Consider the following 25,483-nt stretch of genomic DNA (forward strand, 5'->3'; position numbering starts at 1 on the left):
GGAAAGCTTATTTTCAGATGATGTAAAAAACCCAATTTCAAAAAAATGTTTTGTGAGCCAGGGTCACATATGTGCAGTTTCATTTAAGTGCAGATGATCTGTTAGTAAATGTTTAAAATCTAGTATTAAACAAGGCATATAGTTATTCTTAAATTTTATTAAATTTCATGTGTTCATTTGTTGAAGTGCTTGAAGTGAAACTTGTATCTAAGTGCATGAATCATAAAATAACAGAAGTGACACTGATAGACCACTTTTTGTCAATCATGAAGGAAGTGGACTGAAGCCAAGCAGCCTTATTCCCAATGGGATTACAGACAGCTTCAAGAGCCTCTCATAATGCACAGGGTCTCAGTGGCAGACCGTTATTTTCCATGGAGGAGGGAAACACAAATAAGGAAGAGTCAATAGATCATTAGAATCTAGTTCTGCTGCAAAGAAGAACTGTAGTCATTTAGAATTATATACCGCAAAATAAAACTAAAATATCTACCAATGAATTTTCATTTACAGTAATATTACTACATTGTGCACATCTGGCCACAATTTGACCTTTCTCATCTTATTGTTTAACATTACTGTCCAATAATGAAATCTGCAGTGTTTGTTTATTAAATATTGCATAAGAGTGCTTACTTTTTATCTTCCTGTTGTCAGCGTTCTGTTTGTTGAGAAGACAAAGCTTGAGTTATGATTTTTTTTATTGTTATCCTCATAGTTTTGCGTTATGTAAGGATGGAGTGACACAATGACCTTTTGGACAGTAGATGATTTCCATAGAGGAAGAATCTACATAAATCTTTGTTTTCAGGGTATTCAGAATGTACAATTTTTTGAGTTTGCATATTAAAGCAATTTGTTTGGTGAATGGAGAGGGAAAAAAATCCAATTTGACCATATTTAAACAAATGAAAATTTGTTGTAAATGTACTCACACTCAGGCCATCCAAAATGTAGACGAGTTTGATGAGTCAGACTAGGAGAAATGAAGCCTTCCCTTGGCAATGAATCTTCTGCAGTGAATGGGTGCCATCATGCATGCTTGATCTGTGCAGATTTCTCTCCTGATTCAGACGAGACAACTTTTTTAGTAATAAAGTAATATGTAATATTACTAGTAATATGTGACCCATAAAACCAGTCTTAAAGAAACACTCCACTTTTTTTGGAAATAGGCTTATTCTCCAACTCCCCTGAGTTAATAACTTAAGTTTTACCATTTTGAAATAATTTCAACCGTTCTCCTGTTCTGGAGATATCACTTTTAGCATAGCTTAGCATAAATCATTGAATCCTATTAGACAAATAGCATCGTGTTCAAAAATGACAAACGAGTTTCCATATTTGTCCTATTTAAAACTTGACTCTTCTACAGTTATACCATGCACTAATACCGGAGGAAAATGTAAAGCTGTGATTTTCTAGGCCGATAAGATTAGGAACTACACTTCCATTCTGGCGTAGTCAAGGAAGTTTGCTGCCTTAACATGGCCGAAGCAGGTACACAATATAACTACAGAAGAGTCAAGTTTTAAATAGGAAAAACATTGAAACTCGTTGGTCATTTTTGAACGTGATGCTACTGGTCTAATAGGATTCAATGATCTATGCTAAGCTATGCTAAAAGTGATATCGCCAGAACAGGAGAATGGCTGAATGGATTTCAAAACGGTAAAACTCAACATATTAACTCGGGGGGGAGTTGGAGAATGAGCCTATTTCCAAAAAAAGTGGAGTGTTACTAGTAGCACGGGTATATTTGTAGCAATAGCCAAAAATACATTGTATGGGTCAGAATAACACATGTCTTTTATGCCAAAAATCATTAGGATATTAAGTAAAGATCATGTTCCATGAAGACATTTTGTAAATTTCCTACTGTAAAAATATAAAACGTAATTTTTGATTAGTAATATGCATTGCTAAAAACTTAATTTTAACAACTTTAAAGGCAATTTTGTTAATATTTAGATTTAGATGTTTTTATTTTGCTTGTTTTTTTGCACCCTCAGATTCCAAATATTATTCTATTCTAACAAACCATACATCAAAGGAAAGCTCATTTTAGGTGATGTATAAATCTCAATTTTAAAAAATGGACCCTTATGACTGCTTTTGTGGTCCAGGGTCACATATTATGGATATAGGACTCACATTTTAGCTGGAAGCATTAGTTTGAAGTTAAAAACGTATTAATAAGATATTTGTTTATTACAAACACACAGCTCCCTGCTGAAAAAAATAGCATCTGTGGTTAGGTATGTTTTGGTGCTGGGATGCTGGTTTTAGCTGGTTTATGCTGGTCCTTTGCTGGTTTATCCTGGTCCTTGACCAGCAACATGACCAGCAAACCAGCAAAGGACCAGCATAAACCAGCTAAAACCAGCATCCCAGCACCAAAACATACTGCACCTAACCAGAATATGCTGTTTTTTTCAGCAGGGCTTGTGGATTACTTACATTACTTGTGGATTATTGTTTGTGACGCTTTTATCAGCTGTTTGAACTTGATTCAGTTGGCATCCATTTACTGCAGATGATCCAATTGTGAAGAAACAAACTCATCTACATCTTGGATGGCCTTTAGGGTAAATCAATTTTAGCACATTTTCATTTCTAGGAGAACTATTCTTGTACAATAGGGGTTAAATAAGCAGAGCACCTGCTGTACTGTCACTGGCGGTAGCAGGAGGATTTCCGTGGCACATTTTTTTAGTCTACAAAGGGGTTTTGACACCCGACTTCAACTTGTGCCCTTTCGCAGCAGCCTGACCTGGAGCAGACCTTTGTGCAGCTGCTACCTGAATACCAAAGATTTCAGCTGAGATTTGTAAAAGAGGAACAAGACAATGTCAAGCCGTTATTTAGCTACACTGCAAACATTGCATTCGACATTATCTGATTCTGCGACAGTCACTGATTCGAGACCAGTGAGTTTGAGGTATTGTCACTGTGTCCGCCAGGCATATGCAATGCGCTTTACGCAAAAACACAAACCACAATAACCACCATTTCCGGCTGTAAGGCGCACGACTGGAGCTTTCTCGTGGGAACTTGTTCGACACTTTACCTCTTGACTTTTTTATATTCACACATTTCTGTGCGGCTGTCTAGATGTGTTTGCAAGCGCTACATAATAAAACCTGTCGACAGTAGAGAATAACACGGTTCAAAATACCAGGATATTTCTTGCAAACAACATTTGATCAAATTTAGTATATGTATGGGCTATGATTTGATGTGAGCTGGATTAAAAGCTTGTTCAATTCTAAAGGGAATGCATGAGGCGAAATATGAGTAAACTTGTTCAATTCTAAAGGGAATGCATGAGGCGAAATATGAGTAAACTACATGAAGAACATTTGTAGGCTATATGAAAGTAGTGTAACTTACCTCAAGGCAATTTAGCTCAATGCTTTTTTCCGCTGGTGTCAACGATTCTTTTTTTGACGTTTGCCTTCCATCTAGTGGCAAACACAGCAAAACGCCAGCTGCTCAAGATTGCTTGATGGCATTAAACATTTCCTCATCAGTTATATTCACTTGGGCTATTGTACAATTGTATTATGAGCTTAGACCAGTGCCGGAAAATTTTAATTGTGCCTTTTTTTTTAAAAATAATTAATTTATGTATTTACTTATTTACTTGATTGCGATCTGGTCCTGACTTCTGATTGGCCAATACGATGTTTTACAGTGACAGAAATTCTGAAACTTTTTTAATGCCAGAAGAACAAGAGATATTACACAGTCGCGTTAATAACAAAATTAAAAACAACATTAACAAAAAAGTTACATACACTTCTGTGCTCTTAAAAAATTACTACGTTTTCCGTTTGTTCCAAATGTTTATGTAAAATTTACTACCAGTCAGACGTTTTTGTCTCTTCTGCTCACCAAGCCTGCTTTATTAATGCGAAATACAGCAAAAACTGTAATATTGGGAAATATTTTTACCATTTAAAATATATGCTTAATATTTGAATACATTTTTAAATGTAATTTATTCCTATCAAAGGTAAATTTTCAGCATCGTTACTCCAGTCACATGATCCTTCAGAAATCATTCTAATATGCTGATTTGCTTTTCAAAAACTTTTATTTAAAACAGCTGAGTCTTTGATGAATAGGAAGATCCAAAGATTTTTCTTAAATAAAAAGCTTTTGTAACATTATAAATTACACTGTTCAAAAGCTTGGAGTCAGTATGTATATATATATTTATGGTTTAGAAATCAATACTTTTATTTAACAAGGATGCTTTAAATTGACCAAAAGTGATGATAAAGACATTTATACTTTTACAAAATATTTCTGTTTCAGATAAATGCTGTTCTTCTAAACTTTCTATTCATCAAAGAAACCTGAAAAAATTCTACTGTTTTCAACATAATATTAATAATAATAAATGTTTTTTGAGCAGCAAATCAGAATATTACAATGATTTCTGAAGGACCATGTGACTGGAGTAATGATTCATAAGATTCAGTTTAGAAATCACAGAAATGATTACATTTTAAAATAATTTAAATAGAAATAAAAAATTAAAATAGTAAAAATATTTCAAAATTTTAAAGTTTTTGCTGCATCAAATAAATGCAAGCTTGATGAGCAGAAAAGACTTCTTTAAAATCATTTAAAATCTTCTGTTCAGTCTAAACTTTAGACTGTTAGGGTAAAGTCATTTTAAAATGACATCATTGTCACGTATCTGGTCTATCCTGTCATCATGAACTCTTGCACCACACTTCATGGACTTCATTCCCCACAAGCCACTGCACTAATCACTGCATTCACCTGCTCTCACTTTACTGATTACTGCTCACAGCTGCACCTCATCATCACACTGACTGCATTTAAGCTTCTCAGACACACAGCCATTCTGCGAAGTCTTATTGTTCCATCTGGTCTGTATTTCCGAGCGTTTCTTCCCGAGTTTGTTTTCCCTGTGTTTTGATTCCTGGACTCCTCCCCGTGTTTGATTCTCGCTGCCAGCCCCGACCTTTCTGCCTGTTTTTTGATGACGATTTCTGCCTGCCACTTTGTGTTTGTTTTGTATCAATAAAATGCTGCAAATGGATCCGCACGTCAGTCTGACTCCCTGTTACAATCATAGATGTAGATAGATGTTTTTTTTTTTTTAAATTAAACAAATAATGGCCTAATGGTTGTGTTCTTTAGATTACAAAATTCCATACTGTGAAAATAAAAATGCAGAACACAAATCAGACACACCAGTTTCTGTTAATATAGGTTTTTAAATCTAAAAAAAAAAAATCGCAAATACAATAATAAAGCAAATGAATAATTTCCAATCAACAAACTTCACTGCTATTCTGTATGAAATGTTCAAACTTTCAAAAACATGTTTAAGTAAGATAAATCTTAGGCTATAGCACTCTGAAGGATTTTTTTTGTTATTGACACAAAATTTGTTAGCGTTTTCCATGCTTTATCCCAATAGATATTACCAAAATACAGAACAAAGAACTTTCTTATTTAACACTTCATAAATTAAATAAATACAATAAATAAATAAAAAGCCACTGAACCAGAGTTCCTTTAAAAGTAACAACACACTCTTTAAAACTACGCTGAGAACAATAGCAGTCTCTTGGTTATATAGTGACAAGCATGGCAAAAGTAGTACTCCTAACAACACCTTTTAGCCTTACCATTTTTACAGTATAACATTATTGATTCAGTTGGCATTCTCACAAGTACTCACTTTGTCCAAGAGATGTCGCTATTGGAGAACTTCACGACCACAAGCCAATGACTCTGCAAACAGTCCAAGCCTGTCTATTGGATAACAGGATCCGCCCTGGACCTCCTAGTCCTAGTGCACAGTGCACACAAACATCATGCCTTCTGAGACAGGTCTTTTAAAACAGCATCATTATTTTTATGAAACCTTACTAACAAAAAACCCTGTTTCGCAGTGTTTTATAAAGAATTGGAAAACTATTTTTGTACTAGGCTATTCTTTATAGTACTAATAGAAAAGCAATCAAAATGTCCGTTTATGTTCTGTCTTTAAAATATTTGAGTAATATAAGGGGTCATGCATTTCTTTGATTGTAACTTATTCATTTTAATTTCCTTTTACTTAATTTTCTATTATTTGTTTTAAGTTTCCCTGACTTTATAATATCTGTTGTACTTGTTTGTGTCTGTTGGTTAAAGCATAAATAAAAAAAATAAAAAATAAAAAAAAATTATGAAACCGAGAATATTCAGTGAGAACCTACTGATGAATTATTTTTTCAGCTCTCTTCATGACGTTCATTCAACAGAGACCATAGTAGGCTATGTATATGTGTATAATTAACATTTAATCACAAAATGTGTATCAATATATATATACATACATACATATATAATTCTGAATGGTATTTACATTGTATTTACTGTGAGTAATATTACACAGAAGAGCAGATAGAGCACACAGTGCTACAAATAAATGGAGACACCAAATGCTGAGTAACTTGGGGGTGGGTTTGGGGTGCCATGGGGCGTTGTTGACTCACATGAAAGCGTAACAAATTCCCAAAATCTGAAAGAAGAAATGCTACACAATGCTAAAAAGGGGGCTGCACATTTTTTTCACTGTAAAGGGGAAGCCATTCTTGGAACAACACATAAAAGGACAGTTAATTTACAACCTCACCCCGCCCCCAGTGCTCCCTCCTCCCTGTTTATCCAATCAGGCAGTGGGTGTTGTCTGTGTGTAAGCCAATAATGGCCAAGCACTTGCCCTTTGAAATACAACCATGATAAATTATTGTATGTCATTCATTGTCAGTCTTGAGTGAAGAGGAACCATGCGAGGGGGGTGAGACAGACCGGACCAGACCAGCATAACACAGATCATTTCCTTGATCTCCGGCCTCAGTTCATTCAGTTTATTCAGTTAAATCATTACCATGCTGATTAAATAACTTATGTTACTCCTAAACAGTAGCCTAATACTATTGCCTTTACAGTAATCTGTATTGCAATATTGCAGTGTATTAAAAAGTAAGGTAAAATTACCATCATAATTTAAAAATTTATATATATTAATATTGTTAGAAAATAAGCATCAGCATCACTGTCATCACTGAGTTCTTTTTAAAACTCATAACTGTTTAACATGTAGTTCCTACCTTATCTTTACAACTCTTCACCATTCTCTAGATATTAGCTGTGAATGGAAGTACTGAATATTGCTTAATGTCTCTTTCTCTCTCTGAATGACAATGTTATCTTCTCTTGTCCTGTTTGACTCTACTGATGATAGACTCCAATTGTCCCTTGACAATCATTGCGGCAATGCTTGTAGCATAAAACCTGATACACTGACCCTTCGGTCAATCTTTTGGTAGGTTGTAAGCACAATGAACCTTACAAATTGGCATTATGAGATCAGTAAAATGCAATAAACTATCAAGATTTCCATATAATGGTCTGCAGAGCAGCTATAAAGTAAAGTAGTTTAATCTTACTGTATGTGAACAGTAAAGTTAAGTAGATGCACAGACATCCATTAGCAGAGCTATTAGGAAATACTTGTATTAACAGCTATTATGAGGAGGCAAAACAATGTACAGTCATATATATTTTAGTTTCTCGTATTGATTTCTCACACGCTGGCTACACACAAATAATAGCTATGACGTGGGGTCTGTGCTTTTCTCGGATGACATGTTTTCGGCAAATACTAATTCTAAAGCTTGTAGTTAATATTTGCTTATTTTCTTAACCAGACTTGGGGCCAATTTGTACCTAGTTCCATATGGATCGATACTAATCTTATCTTATGTACAGAGTCCATTAAGGCAATGTGAGCTCAGTGTAAAGGTTAGGCCGCTGTGTATTCAACATCAGCAAAACCCATGTTGTCCATTGGTGCTGTACGACTGAAGACGCTATGTATGCATGGTATACATGCTTGAGAAAAGATGAAAAGATATTTGTTCTTGTGCAGTTATACAGCAGTTTTATTTTATGGGTTCCCAGTCAAAGCTGGTTTTGCAGTTTCAGTGAAGGGTAAATAGAGGTGTGGAGGAGGGGCCTGAAATCAAAGCAAAACAGAACAGTTAATAAGGACCTTCTTGGTTTATTGGACTGTGCCAAAAAAATCTTCCTGATAAAGATTTAATAAACTTTATGCCTATATTTATCTTCAGTGTTTGATTTGGAATATGACAGCAGGCATTAATTTAGTAATTGAAAAAAAAAAAAAAAAAAAAAACCCAGCTAAAACAAACCTAAGCTGGTTGGCTGGTCTTAGCTGGTCAGCAGGCTGGCTTTAGAGGGGTTTTGGTCTTACCTAAAACCAGTTACTTCCAGCCTAAACCAGCTAAGACTGGCCAACCAGTTTAGGCTGGTTTTAGCTGGAGGGTTTTTTCAGCAGGGAGGTGACAGGTTCCAGGAAGAAAATTAAATTAAAGGACTTTGATTTTGCGTTGTTATACCTGTATAAAACATAACAAAATTTATAAAATAAAACAAAATAATTTGTGCAGGTTTAAAAAAATTGTGTATGACAGAATATGTGTGCTACATTCTTCTTTTTCCCTGTAAGAACAGTCACGGCAATTAGTCAATTTTACGGACCATTCTTCTCCTTATTTATGAACCAGAAGTCTCACCCAAGACTTACTTACACATTGAAGAAAAAGGTGGATACTTGGTAAGTCTGTTTTTATCCCATTCTATTGATTTTTGCAAGTAATCAAACATAACAACAACAACAACAACAACAATAATAATAATAAACAGTACATTAAATTATAATAGTTAATAGTAAACACTAACAGTACATTAAATTGCTATAAGTTATCTAAAACAGTTACATTCAGACAATCATGTTCATGACAATCAATGTTTCTAAATAAAACGTAAATAATAATTTTTAGAAAAGAAAAAAAATGTTATAAGTGAGCTTGAATAATACCAATAACTATAATAGTAGTATAAAATAAATCTATTAAAATAAAGATTCAAACGTGGCGCTTAGGTTTCCTCCTCCCTCTTCACCGCAGTGACCTTCCTTCTGCTTGCGATTCCTCCAAACACGCCGCTGCCTTTTAAAGCGAGACACGGCATGAGCAGCACTGTCACTTTGATACTGAACGAGGCAGGCTAGGGAGCTTCCGTAGTCTCGTTCATTTACCCCCCTTTTCGTTTCCCTTTTTCACCTCGTCGATAACCCATCATCCTTTCATTTCTACTTTCTGCATTTTACCGTAACTTTCAACGCCTCTTGTCGCCATGTACCGGTATTTTGGGGAGCTGCTGACTCGCGGAGCGGGTAACGCTCTGGCCTCGGGATGCGTCGAGTCCGCTCTGCCGGCTTCCTCATCTCTGCTGAGGGTGCGTCACTACAGCGATGCCGCTGACAAAGAAGACGACCCGAACTTCTTCAGGATGGTGGAGGGCTTCTTCGATCGCGGCGCTACTATTGTCGAAAACAAGCTGGTGGAGGACCTGAAGACCCGGGAGACACCGGAGCAGAAGAGACACCGTGTGCGGGGAATCCTCAGGATCATCAAGCCCTGCAACCACGTCCTGAGCGTGTCCTTCCCCATCAAGAGAGACAACGGAGAATGGGAGGTTATCGAGGGTTATCGGGCACAACACAGCCAGCACAGAACTCCCTGCAAAGGAGGTAAGATGTATTAATGTTTTTTATATCGTGCAGTAATAGGCATAATAGATCAGTTTACTTGTGTTTTGTGCAACTTGTTCGGTTTGCTTTGTAAGTAAGGTACATTCATGCTGACAGTTGTTGACACAATGATTTGTCTTGCAAATCTATATGTTATCTTTTATTAATTTTATTATGTTTGTACGGCTTTAAACATAGTACTTTAATAAATTTGCCTAGTGCTGACAACCTTGACACACCTTGCACCTGCACAGTATTACCTGAGGAGAGAAGCTAGTCAACGTGTAGGCAGGAATTCAGGACTTTTCCACCAAAGTTTCATTATATATATATGGATTTTATGAAACGTTTTAACTTTGGCATCAGTAAGTTGAAAATAGTCTGCTATATAAGTCAGTTATTTTGACAAATGAACGGCTGCAATAAAGTGCATAATCCAAAACAACAAAAAATGCATAATTCTATTTCTATTAATGCATATTCGATTTTTTATGGAATAAATATTCCACAATTTTATGAGAGTTTTGCAGACCTCACTGAACCACACACTAATATTCAGCACAACTCCACTCTTGCTTGTGTTTTTTCTTAATAGATTTTGAATAAGCAATATATTATTATGATTACTGTTACATTTTGCTATACAGTAGCAATAGAGTATTTAATTTCACATGTCAGGTTAAGATGAGATGGAAAACCGAATGAAAACACTTGTGTTTCTGTGTGTATTCATCAATATTTTTTATTAAACTTGGTATTCCAAAAAAAATGAAATTAGGGAAAACATCTAGCCATAATAAGACATTCAGGTTTAGGTTTTTTTATGTCTTGGTTTGTTACATTTGTTTTTGGATATCTGCAGAATATTCCTTGTTGACATCTTTATTAGTTATTAATGTGAACATCCCAGTTTTAACTGTTTATACTCACTTGCAACTGATAGTACCCCTATGCCAAACAAGGGCAACAAGTTGTCTCAAGTCAACTGTGTGTTTTCAATACACAAAGGATCACTAATGTCATTCAGTTAGGTTCAGAAGATTAATTCATGTTAGATTAATGTAAAGGTTTACTTTCAGTAATTTAACAACATGCATACTACAATGAAAGCGGTTTGCGCCCATGGTTAAGCACTTCTCTTCTCATTGTAAATCACAGAATCACATTCATTCTTAATAGCAGATGTTAAGAAGCAGTGGTCACCACGAAATTGAGCCCGTGCAGAGTGGGAGGGAGAGATGTCATCATGGCACTGCATTGTGGGTGATTTGTGGGGTGACGTATCGTGAGAGAGAGTTGTAAGGGTGGCTATGGGGGTGGGGCTCAGGCGCTCTGACTCGTCATCTGTGTGACAGGACCACTCTGATCATATTTACACACAGTATTTTGAAACTCACCAGTGTGTACTTGTTCTAATGTCCAATGTTAGCATATCAGTTAAAGGCATAGTTCATCCAAAAATGAAAATTTTGTCATCTTTTACTTCCAAATCGGTGTGACTTTCATTATTCTGCAGAGCATAAAGATATTTTCAATAATGTTGGTAAGAAATGTTTCAGTTCCCATTGACTTTCATAGTCTTTTTTTGTTCATCTATGAAAGCCAATGGGAACTGAAACCATTCAGTTACAAACATTATCAGACTCATAGATGTTTGGAACAACATGAACGTGAGTAAATTCAATGCTATCTCACGACCAATTCATATATTTTACGCGGTGGGTACTATGTACACATTCGTACGATTTTGTATGATTTGTGTAGACCCCAGTGACTTGTAGGTTTAGAGGCGGGGTCATACGAATTGTGGAACTCGTAAAATTGATCAAAAATCATAGGATTGAGATTTTATGAATTCTTACAAATTAGCCACCTCATAAAATCTGTACAAATTGACCTGAGATTGGGTTGGTAAATTATGACAGAATTTTTGGTCCCTTTAAAGGATATTAATGTGACTGCAGCCATGCAACAATATAAAAAATATATAAAATATAAAGTATATAAAAAAAGCTGTCGTTCCCTCTTTTATCTTGTTTATCTGTATCTTGCAGAGAATCAGTAATGGTCTTTATTCTGAAAGGCCACAAGTTTGCTTATAGTGCTTAAAGTTCACCCTATCTATTTTCTAAAAACATGTTTTTGATGTTATTGTGAAAAACTTATGCTTGCGTATGTTTTACTTATCATCCCTCCAAGGTCATGATTATCTGCCTCCATATCTGACTGCAATGCCCACATTTCAAAATCCAATCAACAAGTGTTGCTGCATAAAACCAAGTTCCCGTCATCTTTTTCGTAGGGCATTAAACTCGGATGTACGCCACATTATGACTTTAATAAATACCATCAATGTGATTCTGATAAGAACAGTGGCAATGAGATCTCAGTACAACAAACTTTTATTTTAAAGCATTATTTTCTCATCACAAACCAATGCAGGTTAGCAAATTTTTGACCAGCTTTATGTAGCATAGCCAAAATACATTGTATGGGTCAAAAAAGTATATAGATTATTATAGATTTTTCTTTTATGCAAAAAATCATTAGGATATTAAGTAAAGATCATGTTCCATGAAGATTTCCTACTGTAAATGTATACAAAGTTTTTGATTAGTAACATGCATTGCTAAGAACTTAATTTAACCAACTTTAAAGGCAATTTCTCAATATTTAGATTTATTTGCACCCTTAGTTGTGTCTCAGCCAAATATAGTCCTATCCTAACAAACCATACATCAATGGAAAGCTTATTTAATCTTTATTAACTTTATTAATTTAAAAACCCTTATGACTGGTTGTGTGGTCCAGGGTCACATTTATGAAATTGATCAAAGTGTGCATACTTTTTTGAGTATCATGCATAAAATACCTCTTCAAATATTGCTTATTGGTGGAAAGTGCTCTGTTTGAAGATTAGCAGGCACAAAATGGAGCACCTTGGGTAAATCATGATGAGTCCGAAAACCAGCCAATCAGAAACGCTCGCTTTTGCATGTTCAAGTGGCGTGTACTGTAGTTAAAATTTGCAAGACGGCTGGCATTAGCTGCATCCCCTTTAATCATTTATGCGATGCAGACCCTTGTTCTCCATGGCTCAAAGACTATCACAGAAAAATTGACATTATCTATGTGTAATAGACAAGATTAGGTACACATTACAAAGTACAAGAGCAATTCATTCAGCTAATGGCTCTGTGCATTTCATCATCTCTTAGTCCGGCACGTGAATACCAGAATCACAGGATCAGCAAAAATGTTTGGTTGCATATCCTGTGTGTGCAAGAGTAATGGAAAAGATGGCACGAGTCAGGCTTATGCAGGAAGTGCACGTCCTGGTTATCCTCAAGCACATTTGGCTCGCTAGGTGGAGTCGAAGGAGATGCTCGAAAGGTTTTTTTTTTTTTTTTTTTCATCATCCTTCGGATACAGTAGGTGATCTATGCTGAGTCATTCCTCCACTCGAGAGCCTCCGCCGTCTCCGTCACATCGTTTTCCCCTCCCCTCTGTGTGGATAAATGAAGACCATTTCAGCTATAGCGGAAAAAGCACATCTGTTCAGCTGGTGAGCTTTTAAACGCAGACAAAAAGACGCCCAGAGGGGCTAATTTTCTTATTGCCTTTTCAGCAATAAAAAGACATCATGTTCAGTCGTTTAGTTCCATTTTGGCCTTGTATCATGAATAGAAAATATGATTAAACATTATAGCACATAATTTCGCTCATTTGGGCCAGACATCCTCATCTGCGTTTACAGAAGTGTTGTGAACTAATACAGTCAGATTATTCCCAGTCTGATTTTCTCCTGCTTATGCAGGATGCCAGTTTGTTATGTTTATTGTAAAAGCGATTGATATATCTGCCAGGCTTTGTGGCAGTGTGTGTCAAAGACAGACACAGTCGTTCCAACATTCAATCAAGATTCATGCTGACTAGGTACAGTACTGAGTCATTGAAGCCTCTGGTCCAAAACACACATGCTCACAAATGCACAGGACTTCCCGTGCAGACATGACATTCAGATAACCTTTACCTCACCAGGTTGTACAGAACAACATGTACTTGGCTTTTTAATTTTTTTTTCTTAATTAAATGTGTCCTTTTAATTGCACAGGTAAATGTTTAAGATCTATATGGATGATTCAGTCATTGCTGTGCAGCTATTTCTGCAATTATATATTCATTGTTACACAATAGGACACAGTTTGTCATTGAAAAAAAAACATTGTTGTCTCAAGGTGTGTGTTGCATATATAGTATGCTTGGTTGTAGATGCAGTCTCTGTGTCCTTTGAGGTCATGTCCGTGCTGTTGCTTGCTTTAGGAAACCAACATCAGGTGCCAGCTTCTCTAGAAAGGGAGTAATGGTAACACCTGTCCAAATGGAGCGTGACCAGAGCACACACGTTGAGCTGCAATTTTAGCTGCATAGCTGGAAAAGGTGACCTGTGTCCTCTGAACATGAGCTGGTGCAAAATAAAAAAAACATGTAAAAAGTCTCAAAGTGGCGTTGGTTTATGACATTGTTTGAAATTGAACTAGTCTTTAATTATGCGTATTCTGTCCTCATTCACTGTCCGTGTTCTTACCCTCTTTCAATTCAGCATGGAGACACGGCTTTGAAAAACTGTTCTGTATTGCTTCGGAGTGTGTGTTTGTTTAAGCCCATTGCGTGTGTTCTTTGCGTTTTAAAGAAAAGATCTGCTGAGGTTTTGGTAACCAGTTGACTCATTGTAATGACTGTTTCATGAGCCCTTTTGCTTTTCTTTTTCAGGTATCCGATACAGCATGGATGTGTCTGTGGATGAGGTCAAAGCTTTGGCCTCCTTGATGACGTACAAGTGTGCTGTTGTTGGTAAGCCTTGTGTTTTTCTTCCCCAAACATCAAGTTGGGATGAATTCTCCAGTTGATGTATTGCTAGGTTGTGCATTTATATCACTCATACTGTCATTGAGTTATATTGGATCCTTTATCCTTTATCCTTTATCCTTTATCTTCTAGATGTGCCATTTGGTGGAGCTAAAGCTGGAGTGAAAATCAACCCTAAGAATTACTCTGTAAGTACCCAACATGCATGTAGGAACTGAGCACACACTCCTGAAATAGCTCTTTATCATGCCTGTGGGCTTTGTTTGACTTTTCATGAGCTCTATGAAGCGGAAACACGTTTCATGCCATCAGTCTTCCTTTCTGTTTAAAATGGGCCTTGCTCCCTGATTGGATGAAGTCCTGAATAAAGAATCCACAATATAAAGATGTTTGTTTAGTGTCAAGTCTGTAAGTCTTTCTGAACCTTATTGCTCCAAAGAGTGAGCATGTTTTCTTTTCCCTTGTTACTTTATTTCCAAAGCTGAACTTTTTGTGATATTGCTGCTTATTGCTTTTCTGATTATTAGGAATTCAAAATTTGGTTATTAAATGTTTGTTTGTTTCAATTTTTAACATTTGGGACCTTGGACTACAAAACCAGTCCTAAGTAGCACAGGTATATTTGTAGCAGTAGCCACAATTATACATTGTATGGGTATTTTATGCCAAAAATCATTAGAATATTAAGTATAGATCATGTTCCATGAAGATATTTTGTAAACTTCCTACCGTAAATGTATCAAAACTTATTTTTTGATTAGTAATATGCATTGCTAAGAACTTCATTTGGACAACTTTAAAGGTGATTTTTCTCAGTATTTAGATTTGTTTTTTTTGTTTTTTTTTGCACCCTCAGATTCTAGATTTTCAAATAGTTGTATCTTGGCAAAATATTGTCCTGTCCTAACAAACCATACATCAATGGAAACCTTTTTAGTTTGTTTTCATCTCAAAAAATGGATTCTTATGACTGGTTTTGTGGTTCAGGGTCACATTTAGACCTTTAGCTTGTTCTTCATCAACTGCATTTAAAGTTCCACTATAAATCTGACAAAATTTTGATGGATTTGTATATTCTTTTAAACAGTTTCTCTGAGGAATGACTTTAGGGAAATGGAAATGCTTAAAGAGCTGTCTTTTGAAGACGGACATGCATGGAGCTTCTGTTTTTTTTTTGCTTTTATGGTTGTCCTAATTTATAAGAGGCAAAAATATCATTTGAAAATGTCTTTATTTACATTTTTCCTTTTTCATTTTGTGCTCTTCAGGATAATGAGTTGGAGAAAATCACAAGAAGATTCACCATTGAGCTGGCCAAAAAGGGATTCATTGGTGAGTTTATTGATTCTTTTGTGCTTTTTGACCACACTGCTACTACACATGAGCCATGCATGAAAGCATTCTGGGAAATTAACACAATATACAGTACATTTCAAAAGTTTGGGTTAGTAAGATTACTCCCCCCCCCCCCCCCCCCCCCAAATAAATGCTGTTCTTTTAGACGTTATGTATATGCTGTTCTTTTAAATATTATATACATCAAAAAACTGTTTTCAACATTGATAAAAAATAAATATGCCTCAAATCTGCATATTAGAATGATTTTTAATCAGATAAATTCAGCCATGGTGAGCAACTTCTTTAAAAACAAGATATCTTTTTTAATATCACTGCATTGCAACAATTCTGCGGATATTAGAAAACCTCAGAGAATTATTAACTTTGCTTCCGTGCTCTTTTAACCCGGAAGAGCTTCAGTGCCCTGGTGCTGTCAAAAATAATTCCCGCTGTGTGCTTCCCTGCCCCCTTGGAGCTGTTTTTGGAAATGTATTCAGAGTGCAAGGCTGTCTGCATAGCTGTTTATCTGGATGCCTTCCTGTTTTCCTGGCCAAAGCAGCTGGCACTGGCATGGGGGGAAGGGCAGCGCACTCTCACAGCGTCTGAGTGGGCACTAAAACTCCAGCTCTCCATGAAAACAACACAAGCTGCCTACTCAGATCATTTGTTGCATTGCTGCTTAAAACACTTTTCCCTGAGATGTGCAATCAAGCATTCATATTAAAGTACAAGTAGCATAGTTCATGATAACAGATGTGAAACCTGAGTTGTCCCTGTCCCTGGTCACACGACCACCGTTTGCTTTCATAATACAGTTGTAGGTGACAAATTGTAAGTGTATCTCTTTCTTCTCTCCTTCCCCATTCTTTCCAATCAGGACCTGGCATTGACGTTCCCGCCCCTGACATGAGCACTGGTGAGAGGGAAATGTCCTGGATAGCTGACACCTATGCTAACACTATTGCCCACACTGTAAGCAACGGTTTCTTCTAACACTTTATTAAATTACTAACCATGCTGATAAAACTCACATTGAGGTTTTTCCCTTTTATCACTTGTAGATTTAAGGGAGAGTTCACGCAAAAATTACACTTCTGTCATTAATTACTCACCTTCATGTCGTTACAAACCTGTAAGACCTTTGTTCATCTTTGGAACAAAAATTAAGATGTTTTGATGAAATTTGAGAGCTTTCTCACCATACATAGACAGCGTTGTGGTACTCTCGTGTACGCACGTCGAAGACTGACACAGAGGAGAAGAAATTGCTGAACAAAGTCGTTATTTTAGTTTTCTTTGCTCACAAAAAGTATTCTTTTAGCTTCATAACATTACAGTTATAACAAATGATGTCACATGGACTATTTTAGCAATGTCCTTACTACCTTTCTGGGCCTTGAACGTGTCAGTTGCATTGCTGTCTATGCAGGGTCAGAAAGCTCTCGGATTTGATCAAAAATATCTTAATTTGTGTTCTGAAGATGAACAAATGTCTTACGGGTTTAGAACAACATGAGTGCAAGTAATTAATGACACAATTTTCATTTTTGGGTGAACTATCCCTTTAATATGTCTAAATTATTTTAACCAAATTAGGGGCCTGGACGATTATCAGAATCAACATTACACATTTTTATGGTTATCGGTATCAGTCATTTTTTTAAAACTGATCTACCAACAAAATAATTTAAAAGCATTCAAAGAAGGTTTTTTGTCAGAGCCCCTGTTATTCTTAATTTTGACATTAACTGACATTAATTTTAAATAATAATAATACTGCGAAATGTTATTACAATATAAAATAATGATTTTACTCCAGTCTTTAGTGTCACATGATCCTTCAGAAATCATTTTAATATGCTGATTTATTATTAGAATTATCTATGTTGGCAACAGTTGTGCTACCAAATATTTTTTTGGAACCTGTGGTACTTTTTTCAGGATTCTTTGAATAAAAAGTGAAAAAGAACAGCATTTATTTAAAATATAAATCTTTTCTAACAATGTAAGTCTTTGCTATTCTTGCTGAATAAAAGTAATAATTAAGAAGGAATAAAAATATACTGAACCCAAAATTTTAAACAGTATTGTTAGGAAAGATTTCTAATTTAAATAAATGCAGTTCTTTTAAACTATTGTATTCATCAGAAATCCTGAAAAAAAGTATCACAGGTTCCAAAAAACACAACTGTTTCCAGCACTGATAATAAATCAGCATATTAGAATGATTTCTGAAGCATTAAGTGACACTGAATGCTGAAGTAATGATGCTGAAAAATGTATATTTTTAATGTATGTTAAAATAGAAGAACATTATTTAACATCGTAATAATATTATTTCACAATATCTTTTTTTTTTTTGTCCTGTATTTTTGATCTAATAAACGCAGCCTTAAATCTTATCCCAAACTTTTGACCAGCAGTGTACATATCGGGGTAAAATATCTGTTATCTGTCTACTTGATCTGTAATAATCAACATCAGCCCTGAAAAACACACATCGGTTGACTCCTAAACCAAACTGAAAGGTTATGAAGCATATACCATAAAGGATATTTGAGCAATATACAGTACAGACCAAAAGTTTGGACACACCTTCTCATTCAAATGAATGAGAAGGTGTGTTCAAACTTTTGGTCTGTGCTGTATATTATTCTGTTTATTAAAGTTTTTACTCTACATTTGTGCAGTTTTCAGTGGGTTAGTGATATTTTTTAAATATATATAAATTAATAAATAAATATTTTTTAAATGGGTTTTTATACAAAAACTGCTTTTTTATGTGAAATTCACTTTATAAAAGACCCACATTTCTAACTTTAATTCATTGGGATAACGTGGATAATTTCACATGGTTTAGTGTAAGATTTTTGCCCATCTTTTGGAAAATCCAGTTTAAAAGTAAAATAAAAAACAACAACAAATACCTTTTACCAGTAGGTGGCTGCAGAGCTCCACTATTTGCTATTTGACTACCTGAAAGATATTTTTTTCAGTTGATCTACAGTACAGACCAAAAGTTTGGACACACCTGAATGAGAAGGTGTGTCCAAACTTTTGCTCTGTACTGTATGTTACAAAAACAATAGTTCACAGCGATTAGATTCTTCTGTAGGAAGTAAATCTTTCATCACCATCTTTATCAGCATCCGTATTCCCTTTGTTTGTCCATCTCTGATAGTGTTACGCTATCTATATGACAGACCATGCAATGTTTACCTTTGTGCCCTAATAAATGAATGTCAAGGCTTTATTTGCACGGACAACAGCAACCAGTTTGCTTTCTTATTACATATGTACATATTTTAGAGTGTTTTTCCCTTTTGTGATTTAATTTTGGATGACAGCTTTAACTAGCACAGAAAGAGAACAAAGCTAGCTCAGTGATGTATGAACATGGCCAAATCTTACAGATTTTCTTTTAGTGTATGTGCTGTGGTGCTTGTGGTCAGGGTTATTCCTCCTAGAGGGCTCTTATTATAGTTACATCATCCTCTAATGCAGTACTAGTACTATCACCATGGCAACAAAAGAATGGTCATGTTTTGTTCCTTTTTTATACTTTTAAATTGGAGGGTAATGACTGTGTTAAACAATATCTAGCTTTACTAATCCTGAAAGGATCCTTTGGATGGAAGATTTTTGCTAAGTCAGGCTGTGGAGGAGACAAGAGTCCAGTCACGTCCAAGCACGGTGTCACCCTGGAAACAACCTGAGTGACCTCAAAATGCAACTTTTTATGTAACATGGATTCAGTTAGCTATAACGTTGATCCAAATGTAAAAATAGGTGAAACAAGCATTACAAATATAGTATCGACTGTCACTGACAAATTAAAAATGTTGCGTAGCTCAAAGCTGATGTGTTTCAGATACTAGAAACTCTGTCACTGTTCTATAAGGAAGCAGTAAATGATTGATATCAGTGATCATACGGTTGAGTTTATAAAGGGCACTCTTTGCTAATACTGCAGTCTCAGCAGATTTGCAGTTGAGGGAAACGTTGCATAAGCTTGAACTTATCAGACATGTCCAGCAGTAGTAAGATACTTTGATTAATCTTCTCAGCCCAGCAGATGTTTAATTTGAATGCATGTGATGTAATTTTTTAATATGGTTTTACGTTTGTTTGGAGGTTAATTGGGTAGCTATAATATATACAGTATGTTATTGTTATACGTCCCCTGCAATAAATCTCTGCCCTGGCCTCTGTTGTGCATCATCTGTGAGTAGAGCGCAGGTCTCCTGTCTCGATGCCGTTTCCTCATTCAATTACATAAATAGGGCTGTGGCAGCTGCCCTTGGAGAAGCTTGCAAGCTGCGCTTGGAGTGTGATGCCTCTCACGTATCCTTACGACAGCACAAGACCCCTTTACACCAGGCCAAGAGTTCTGGTTATAGTGTGTCACATGTTGTCCTCATCCTACCCTCTGAACAGTCCTGACTGGTGCTTGTGTTTTTGGATGAGAAACAGACAACCAATTGAGAAGCAAGCACTGTTTTTTATTCAGAACAGGCTTCATTTGAAAAAAAAAAAAAAAAAAAAAACTGGAACTGGAAGTTTTCCATGACATTCAGTTTCAATAATGGTTCCGCATCAACTTAAAGATACACATTCATAACAGGGAGTGTTTTTTTTTTTATGTTATTGAAAAGAAGTATTGTTTAGGAAAATTAGAAACAGTAATTTATTTTGGATAATTAATTTACTTTAAGTAATTTATATATAATGTATAATTTATATATAATATGTAATATCTTATATATAATATATTATATATAGTTGAGGTCAAAATTTTATGAACACTGTGCAGAATCTGCAAAATGTTAATTATTTTACCAAAATAAGAGGGATCATACAAAATGCATGTTATTTTTATTTTGTACTGACCTGAATAAGAGATGTCAAATACATGATGTTTACATATAGTCCACAAGGAAAAATAATAGTTGAATTCATAAAATGACCCTGTTCAAAAGTTTACATACGCTTTATTTTTAATAATGTGTTACCTGAATGATCTGCAGCTGTGTTTCTTTTTTTTGGTCATCAGTGAGCATTTGAACCTTTTTTAATAGTTGCATATTAGTTTCTTAGTTGTCTTTAGTGTGGATCTAAAAACCATACAGTCATTGTTGGAAAAGGTTCAAATGCACAAAGATGCTGAAAAACCAAAGAATTTGTTGGACCTAAGGGATTTTTCTAAAGAACGGTGGGCAGTTGAACTGTTCAGGAGAAGCAAGGGACTCATGAACGACTATCACTAAAAAAGCTGTGGATCATTCAGGTAACACAGTATTAAGAATCAAGTTTATGTAAACCTTTGAACTGAGTCATTTTTATAAATTCAACTATTTTCTCTTGTGGACTATATGTCAAGTCTTTTATGTGAAATATCCAATTCAGGTCAGTACTTAATAAAAAATTACATGCATTTTGTAGGATCCCTCTTATTTTGCTAAAGTAATTAACATTTTGCAGATTCTTCAAGGTGTATGTTAACTTTTGTGTGTGGGTGTGTGTGTTGCTGCAGTTGAAAGTATAATGCAGTAATTGGCTAATTTTTTCTGTTCTATGTGTCTCTTTTTCTCTCTGTAGGATATCAATGCCCATGCCTGTGTGACGGGTAAACCCATTAGCCAGGGTGGTATCCATGGCAGAATCTCAGCCACTGGTCGTGGAGTCTTCCATGGCATTGAGAATTTCATCAATGAAGCCTCCTACATGAGCAAACTGGGCCTGACCCCAGGATTTGCTGACAAAACCTTTATTATTCAGGTATAAAATGCAATTTGAAGATTCTGACTGACACTTAACTTTACATTCACTAGTTCTCATACTTTAGTTTAGTTTTTCATTACCTTAGTTTTTCTATACAATAAAAACTTCACTGGTATGAGATGTTTAGAATATTTTTTCTTTTTATGGAAAGAAGCATTGTCAATATTATACAAAACTTATGCTTTTGAATGACATGTAAGAAAGTCATACCGGTTCATACAGTCAACCCAAAATTTATTAAAACACCTTTAACATTTCTTACAATATTACAGCTTGTTCGCTATAGTTTAGAAAATAGTAATAAAATATGACAAGAACCCAAAAATAGTAATAAAATGCGACAAGAACTTAAGAGTTAAACTGTATCAGAACAAATTCATCTTTATAATCACAAATGAATTACAGTCAAACCAAAATTTATACAGACACCTTCAATATTTATCACATTATTACAGTTTATTCGCTATAGTTTGGAAAATAGTAATAAAATATAACAAGAACTCAGTTAATCTGTGTCAGAACAAATTTATCTCAGATAACTTTTATAGAAAGGTATTTAACAAAACATGGTCAAGCCAAAGTGTCAAATACAGTTTTTGGTCCCACATTTGTATCAGTTTTACTGGTAGTTCACTGTATAAAGAATTTTTTGCGTATTTGCTATCCTCACTTGCATAAATGAACTATAGTGTCTTGCACCCACTAGTAAAAAAATTATATATTATGTGTTTGAATAATTTTTGGTTTGACTGTAACTAAATGAGGGTTAGAAATGATGACAGAAGTTTAATTTTGAGCTAAAATGTCCAAGTAACAGCATAATATGCTGACTAAATATTCTTCTGCTGACACAAAAAGGAAGAGTTAATTGTATGTCAGCGTCTAGTACATCTCAGTTCCTTAAAATCACGTGCCGTTAGAATCCCACTGCTCTGCTTTAGCTGTGAAATCTGTTGACTTTATCAGGTTTATTCTCTAGGATTAAGATTCTGAGTTGTTTTGTTCCAGTCTTTGGGTTCTACTGAATTTCAGTCTTAATCACAATGTCGTTGAAACTCTAAAAATCAATTCGTGCAGCGGGGGGAAGGGCTTCTCATCGACTGTTGCTCTGGGATTACTGCCTCACAAATTACATTTTCTTTCTAAAGATTTACTGCCATGTGTAGAGACAAGAGAAGATGTTATGTCACGTGTTATAGATTTAGAACAGCGCAGAGAAGAGATAGCCTAGACATTAGCATCAACCAAAGCCTCAGGAGAGGAGTGGGTTACATAATTCTGTTGAACAGAGGTTGTATGACTGCTTCCTATTTGTCCTTTTGTAATGTGAGCAGTGAGCAGCCATATGCATTTCCCTTTCGACATGCACATGAAATCTTGCCAGAAATGCACTACCAGTCAAAATATTTTGGACAGTAAGATTTTAAATGTTTTTTTTTTTTTTAAAGAAGTCTCTGCTTGCCAAGCCTACATTTGGATGCCTGCATACAGCAAAAGCAGTAATGTTGTGAAAGGTTTACTTTTTAAACAAAATGCTTTCTATTTGAATATATTTTAAAATGTAATTTATTCCTGTGATCAAAGCTATATTTTCAGTGTCAAATAATTGAAATGAATACTTTTGTTTAGGGAAGGAAGCCTAAAATTAATCAAAAGTGATGATAAAGACTTGTTGTAATGTTACAAAGGATTTCTATTTTTGATAAATGTTGTTCTTTTGAACTTTCTATTCATCTGAGAAACCTGAAAAAAGTTCTACGCAGCTGTTTTCAGCAGCATATCAGAATATTAGAAGGATTTCTGAAGGTTCATGTGACTGGAGTAATGATGCTAAACATTCAGCTTTGAAATCACAGGAATAAATTACATTTTAAAACATTTTCGAATAGGAAACAGTTTTAGTTTTTTTGTTATTTTTTGCTGTACTTTGGATCACATAAATGCAGGCTTGGTGAGCAGAAGAGACTTTTTTCCCCCCAGTGTGCGTCTCTGATAATATCATAATTGTTGTTTAAACAATACGCGATCTGGCATTATAAAGTACAATGCAAAAAACTAACTAAAAATATACAGGGAGTGCACATCTATATGATATCGCATTTAGAGTTATTGCTTTTACTGCATAATTTAGTCTATTAAAATACATTTAGAATTCCTTCAAAATTCTAAAATTCCAGTATTTCTAATGTAATTATGACAAAGCTGCTTGTTTTCAAACCCTCTTGTTAATAGAAACTGGCAGTATTGATATTTTAATGATAAATTAATTAACATTTTTTTATTATTGTTATATTGTATAAGCAATAAGCATTTCTAAATTCTAATTTCTAAATTCACGGACTATGCTAAATCAAACCACATGGGGGCGCCATTTCTTATTAAATAAATGATTAATAATTTCAGGACTGGCATCATTGAGGTCCTCTGAGGGGTTGGCATCATCTCTTCTCAGGTATTCTGAATCCAGACTGAATCTTGTGTAATTCCTAGAGTTTGGGAGCCAAATCCAATGCAAAAAGCTTTTCATCCTTTAGGACTATGCTATCCTAGGTACTTCCAGAGTTTTGCAACCTTAGGGAACGTGATGAATTGTAGCATGGTAGAAGACTAGTAAGAAGTAATATTTTGTAACTGATACAGAACCTAATAGGTAGCCAGTGCAGAGACTGTAAAATTGGGGTAATATGATCATATTTTCTTGACCTGGTAAGGACTCTAGCAGCTGCATTTTGGACTACCTGCAGCTTGTTTATTGAAGATGCAGGATAACCACCTCAAACCACACGGGGACGCCATTTCGTATTTAATAAACGAATAATAATTTATTAATTTAAATACTTTTTAGTCAACCTAAAGTGTCTTGAAAGTTTGAGATGCCTGTTTGAGAACCATTGATAGCCAGATTTACGCTAATCAAAGCACATGGAGGCGCCATTTCTTATTTAATAAATAAAGAATAATTTATTAATTTGAATACTTTTTAGCCCTCTTGGGAGTTTGAGATGCCGACTTGTCAACCATTGATAGATAGACTACGCAAAAGCAAGCCACACGGTGGCGCCATTAGAACAAAAAAAAACAGGATGATGTTTTTACTGCAGCTTATCCTAGTTTCTTATCCTGTGTTACAGGGTTTCGGTAATGTGGGTCTGCATTCCATGCGTTACCTCCACCGTTATGGTGCCAAGTGTGTGGGAATTGCTGAAATCGATGGCAGCATCTGGAACCCCAACGGCATGGACCCCAAAGAGCTGGAGGACTATAAACTGGTCAGTTAAGGGTCCATTTACACTTGCTTTTCTGAAGCTCTGGTGAGACTCTGCCCTTTTAAACATGTTTGTGCTTTCTTTTTAGCAACATGGCACCATTGTGGGCTTCCCCAACTCTCAGCCATATGAGGGAAACATTCTGGAAGCTGATTGTGATATCCTCATCCCTGCAGCTGGAGAGAAACAGCTGACCAGGAAGAACGCTCACAATATCAAAGCTAAGGTCTGACACTAACAGCATCGCCCAGATGGGCTTATTCTCAAATGCTCTTCAGCAGTGCTGAACATATCCTTTTTATTGCTTCAGATTATCGCTGAAGGTGCTAATGGTCCCACTACACCAGATGCTGACAAGATCTTCTTGGAGAGGAACATCATGGTCATTCCAGTAAGAGAACGTCATTCTTTTAAACTCTATTGTGCTTTAGGAAAATAGAAATGGGAATGATGATTTATATTTTGATGTGCAGGACATGTACCTGAACGCTGGAGGTGTCACAGTCTCCTACTTTGAGTGGCTGAAGAACCTGAACCACGTCAGCTACGGTCGTCTGACCTTCAAGTATGAGAG

The 25,483-nt window shown here is 35.5% G+C and overlaps 1 protein-coding gene across 1 annotated transcript in view; it reads left to right on the plus strand.

Annotated features, from left to right (window-relative positions):
- The first annotated feature begins 9,090 nt into the window (after nt 1-9,090).
- The window catches only part of glud1b (glutamate dehydrogenase 1b), a 20,900-nt gene continuing 4,507 nt past the window's right edge, over nt 9,091-25,483 (plus strand). The window contains exons 1-10 of the mRNA XM_073827881.1: nt 9,091-9,655; nt 14,429-14,509; nt 14,657-14,712; nt 15,793-15,856; nt 16,740-16,834; nt 21,461-21,640; nt 24,775-24,912; nt 24,998-25,135; nt 25,220-25,300; nt 25,383-25,478. Of these exons, the coding sequence (XP_073683982.1) occupies nt 9,259-9,655; nt 14,429-14,509; nt 14,657-14,712; nt 15,793-15,856; nt 16,740-16,834; nt 21,461-21,640; nt 24,775-24,912; nt 24,998-25,135; nt 25,220-25,300; nt 25,383-25,478 (1,326 nt within the window). The 5' untranslated portion in view covers nt 9,091-9,258. The remainder of the gene's footprint in view (nt 9,656-14,428; nt 14,510-14,656; nt 14,713-15,792; nt 15,857-16,739; nt 16,835-21,460; nt 21,641-24,774; nt 24,913-24,997; nt 25,136-25,219; nt 25,301-25,382; nt 25,479-25,483) is intronic.

The sequence above is a fragment of the Garra rufa genome, chromosome 22, assembly GCF_049309525.1.
Source record: "Garra rufa chromosome 22, GarRuf1.0, whole genome shotgun sequence".
NCBI classification, from domain to species: domain Eukaryota; kingdom Metazoa; phylum Chordata; class Actinopteri; order Cypriniformes; family Cyprinidae; genus Garra; species Garra rufa.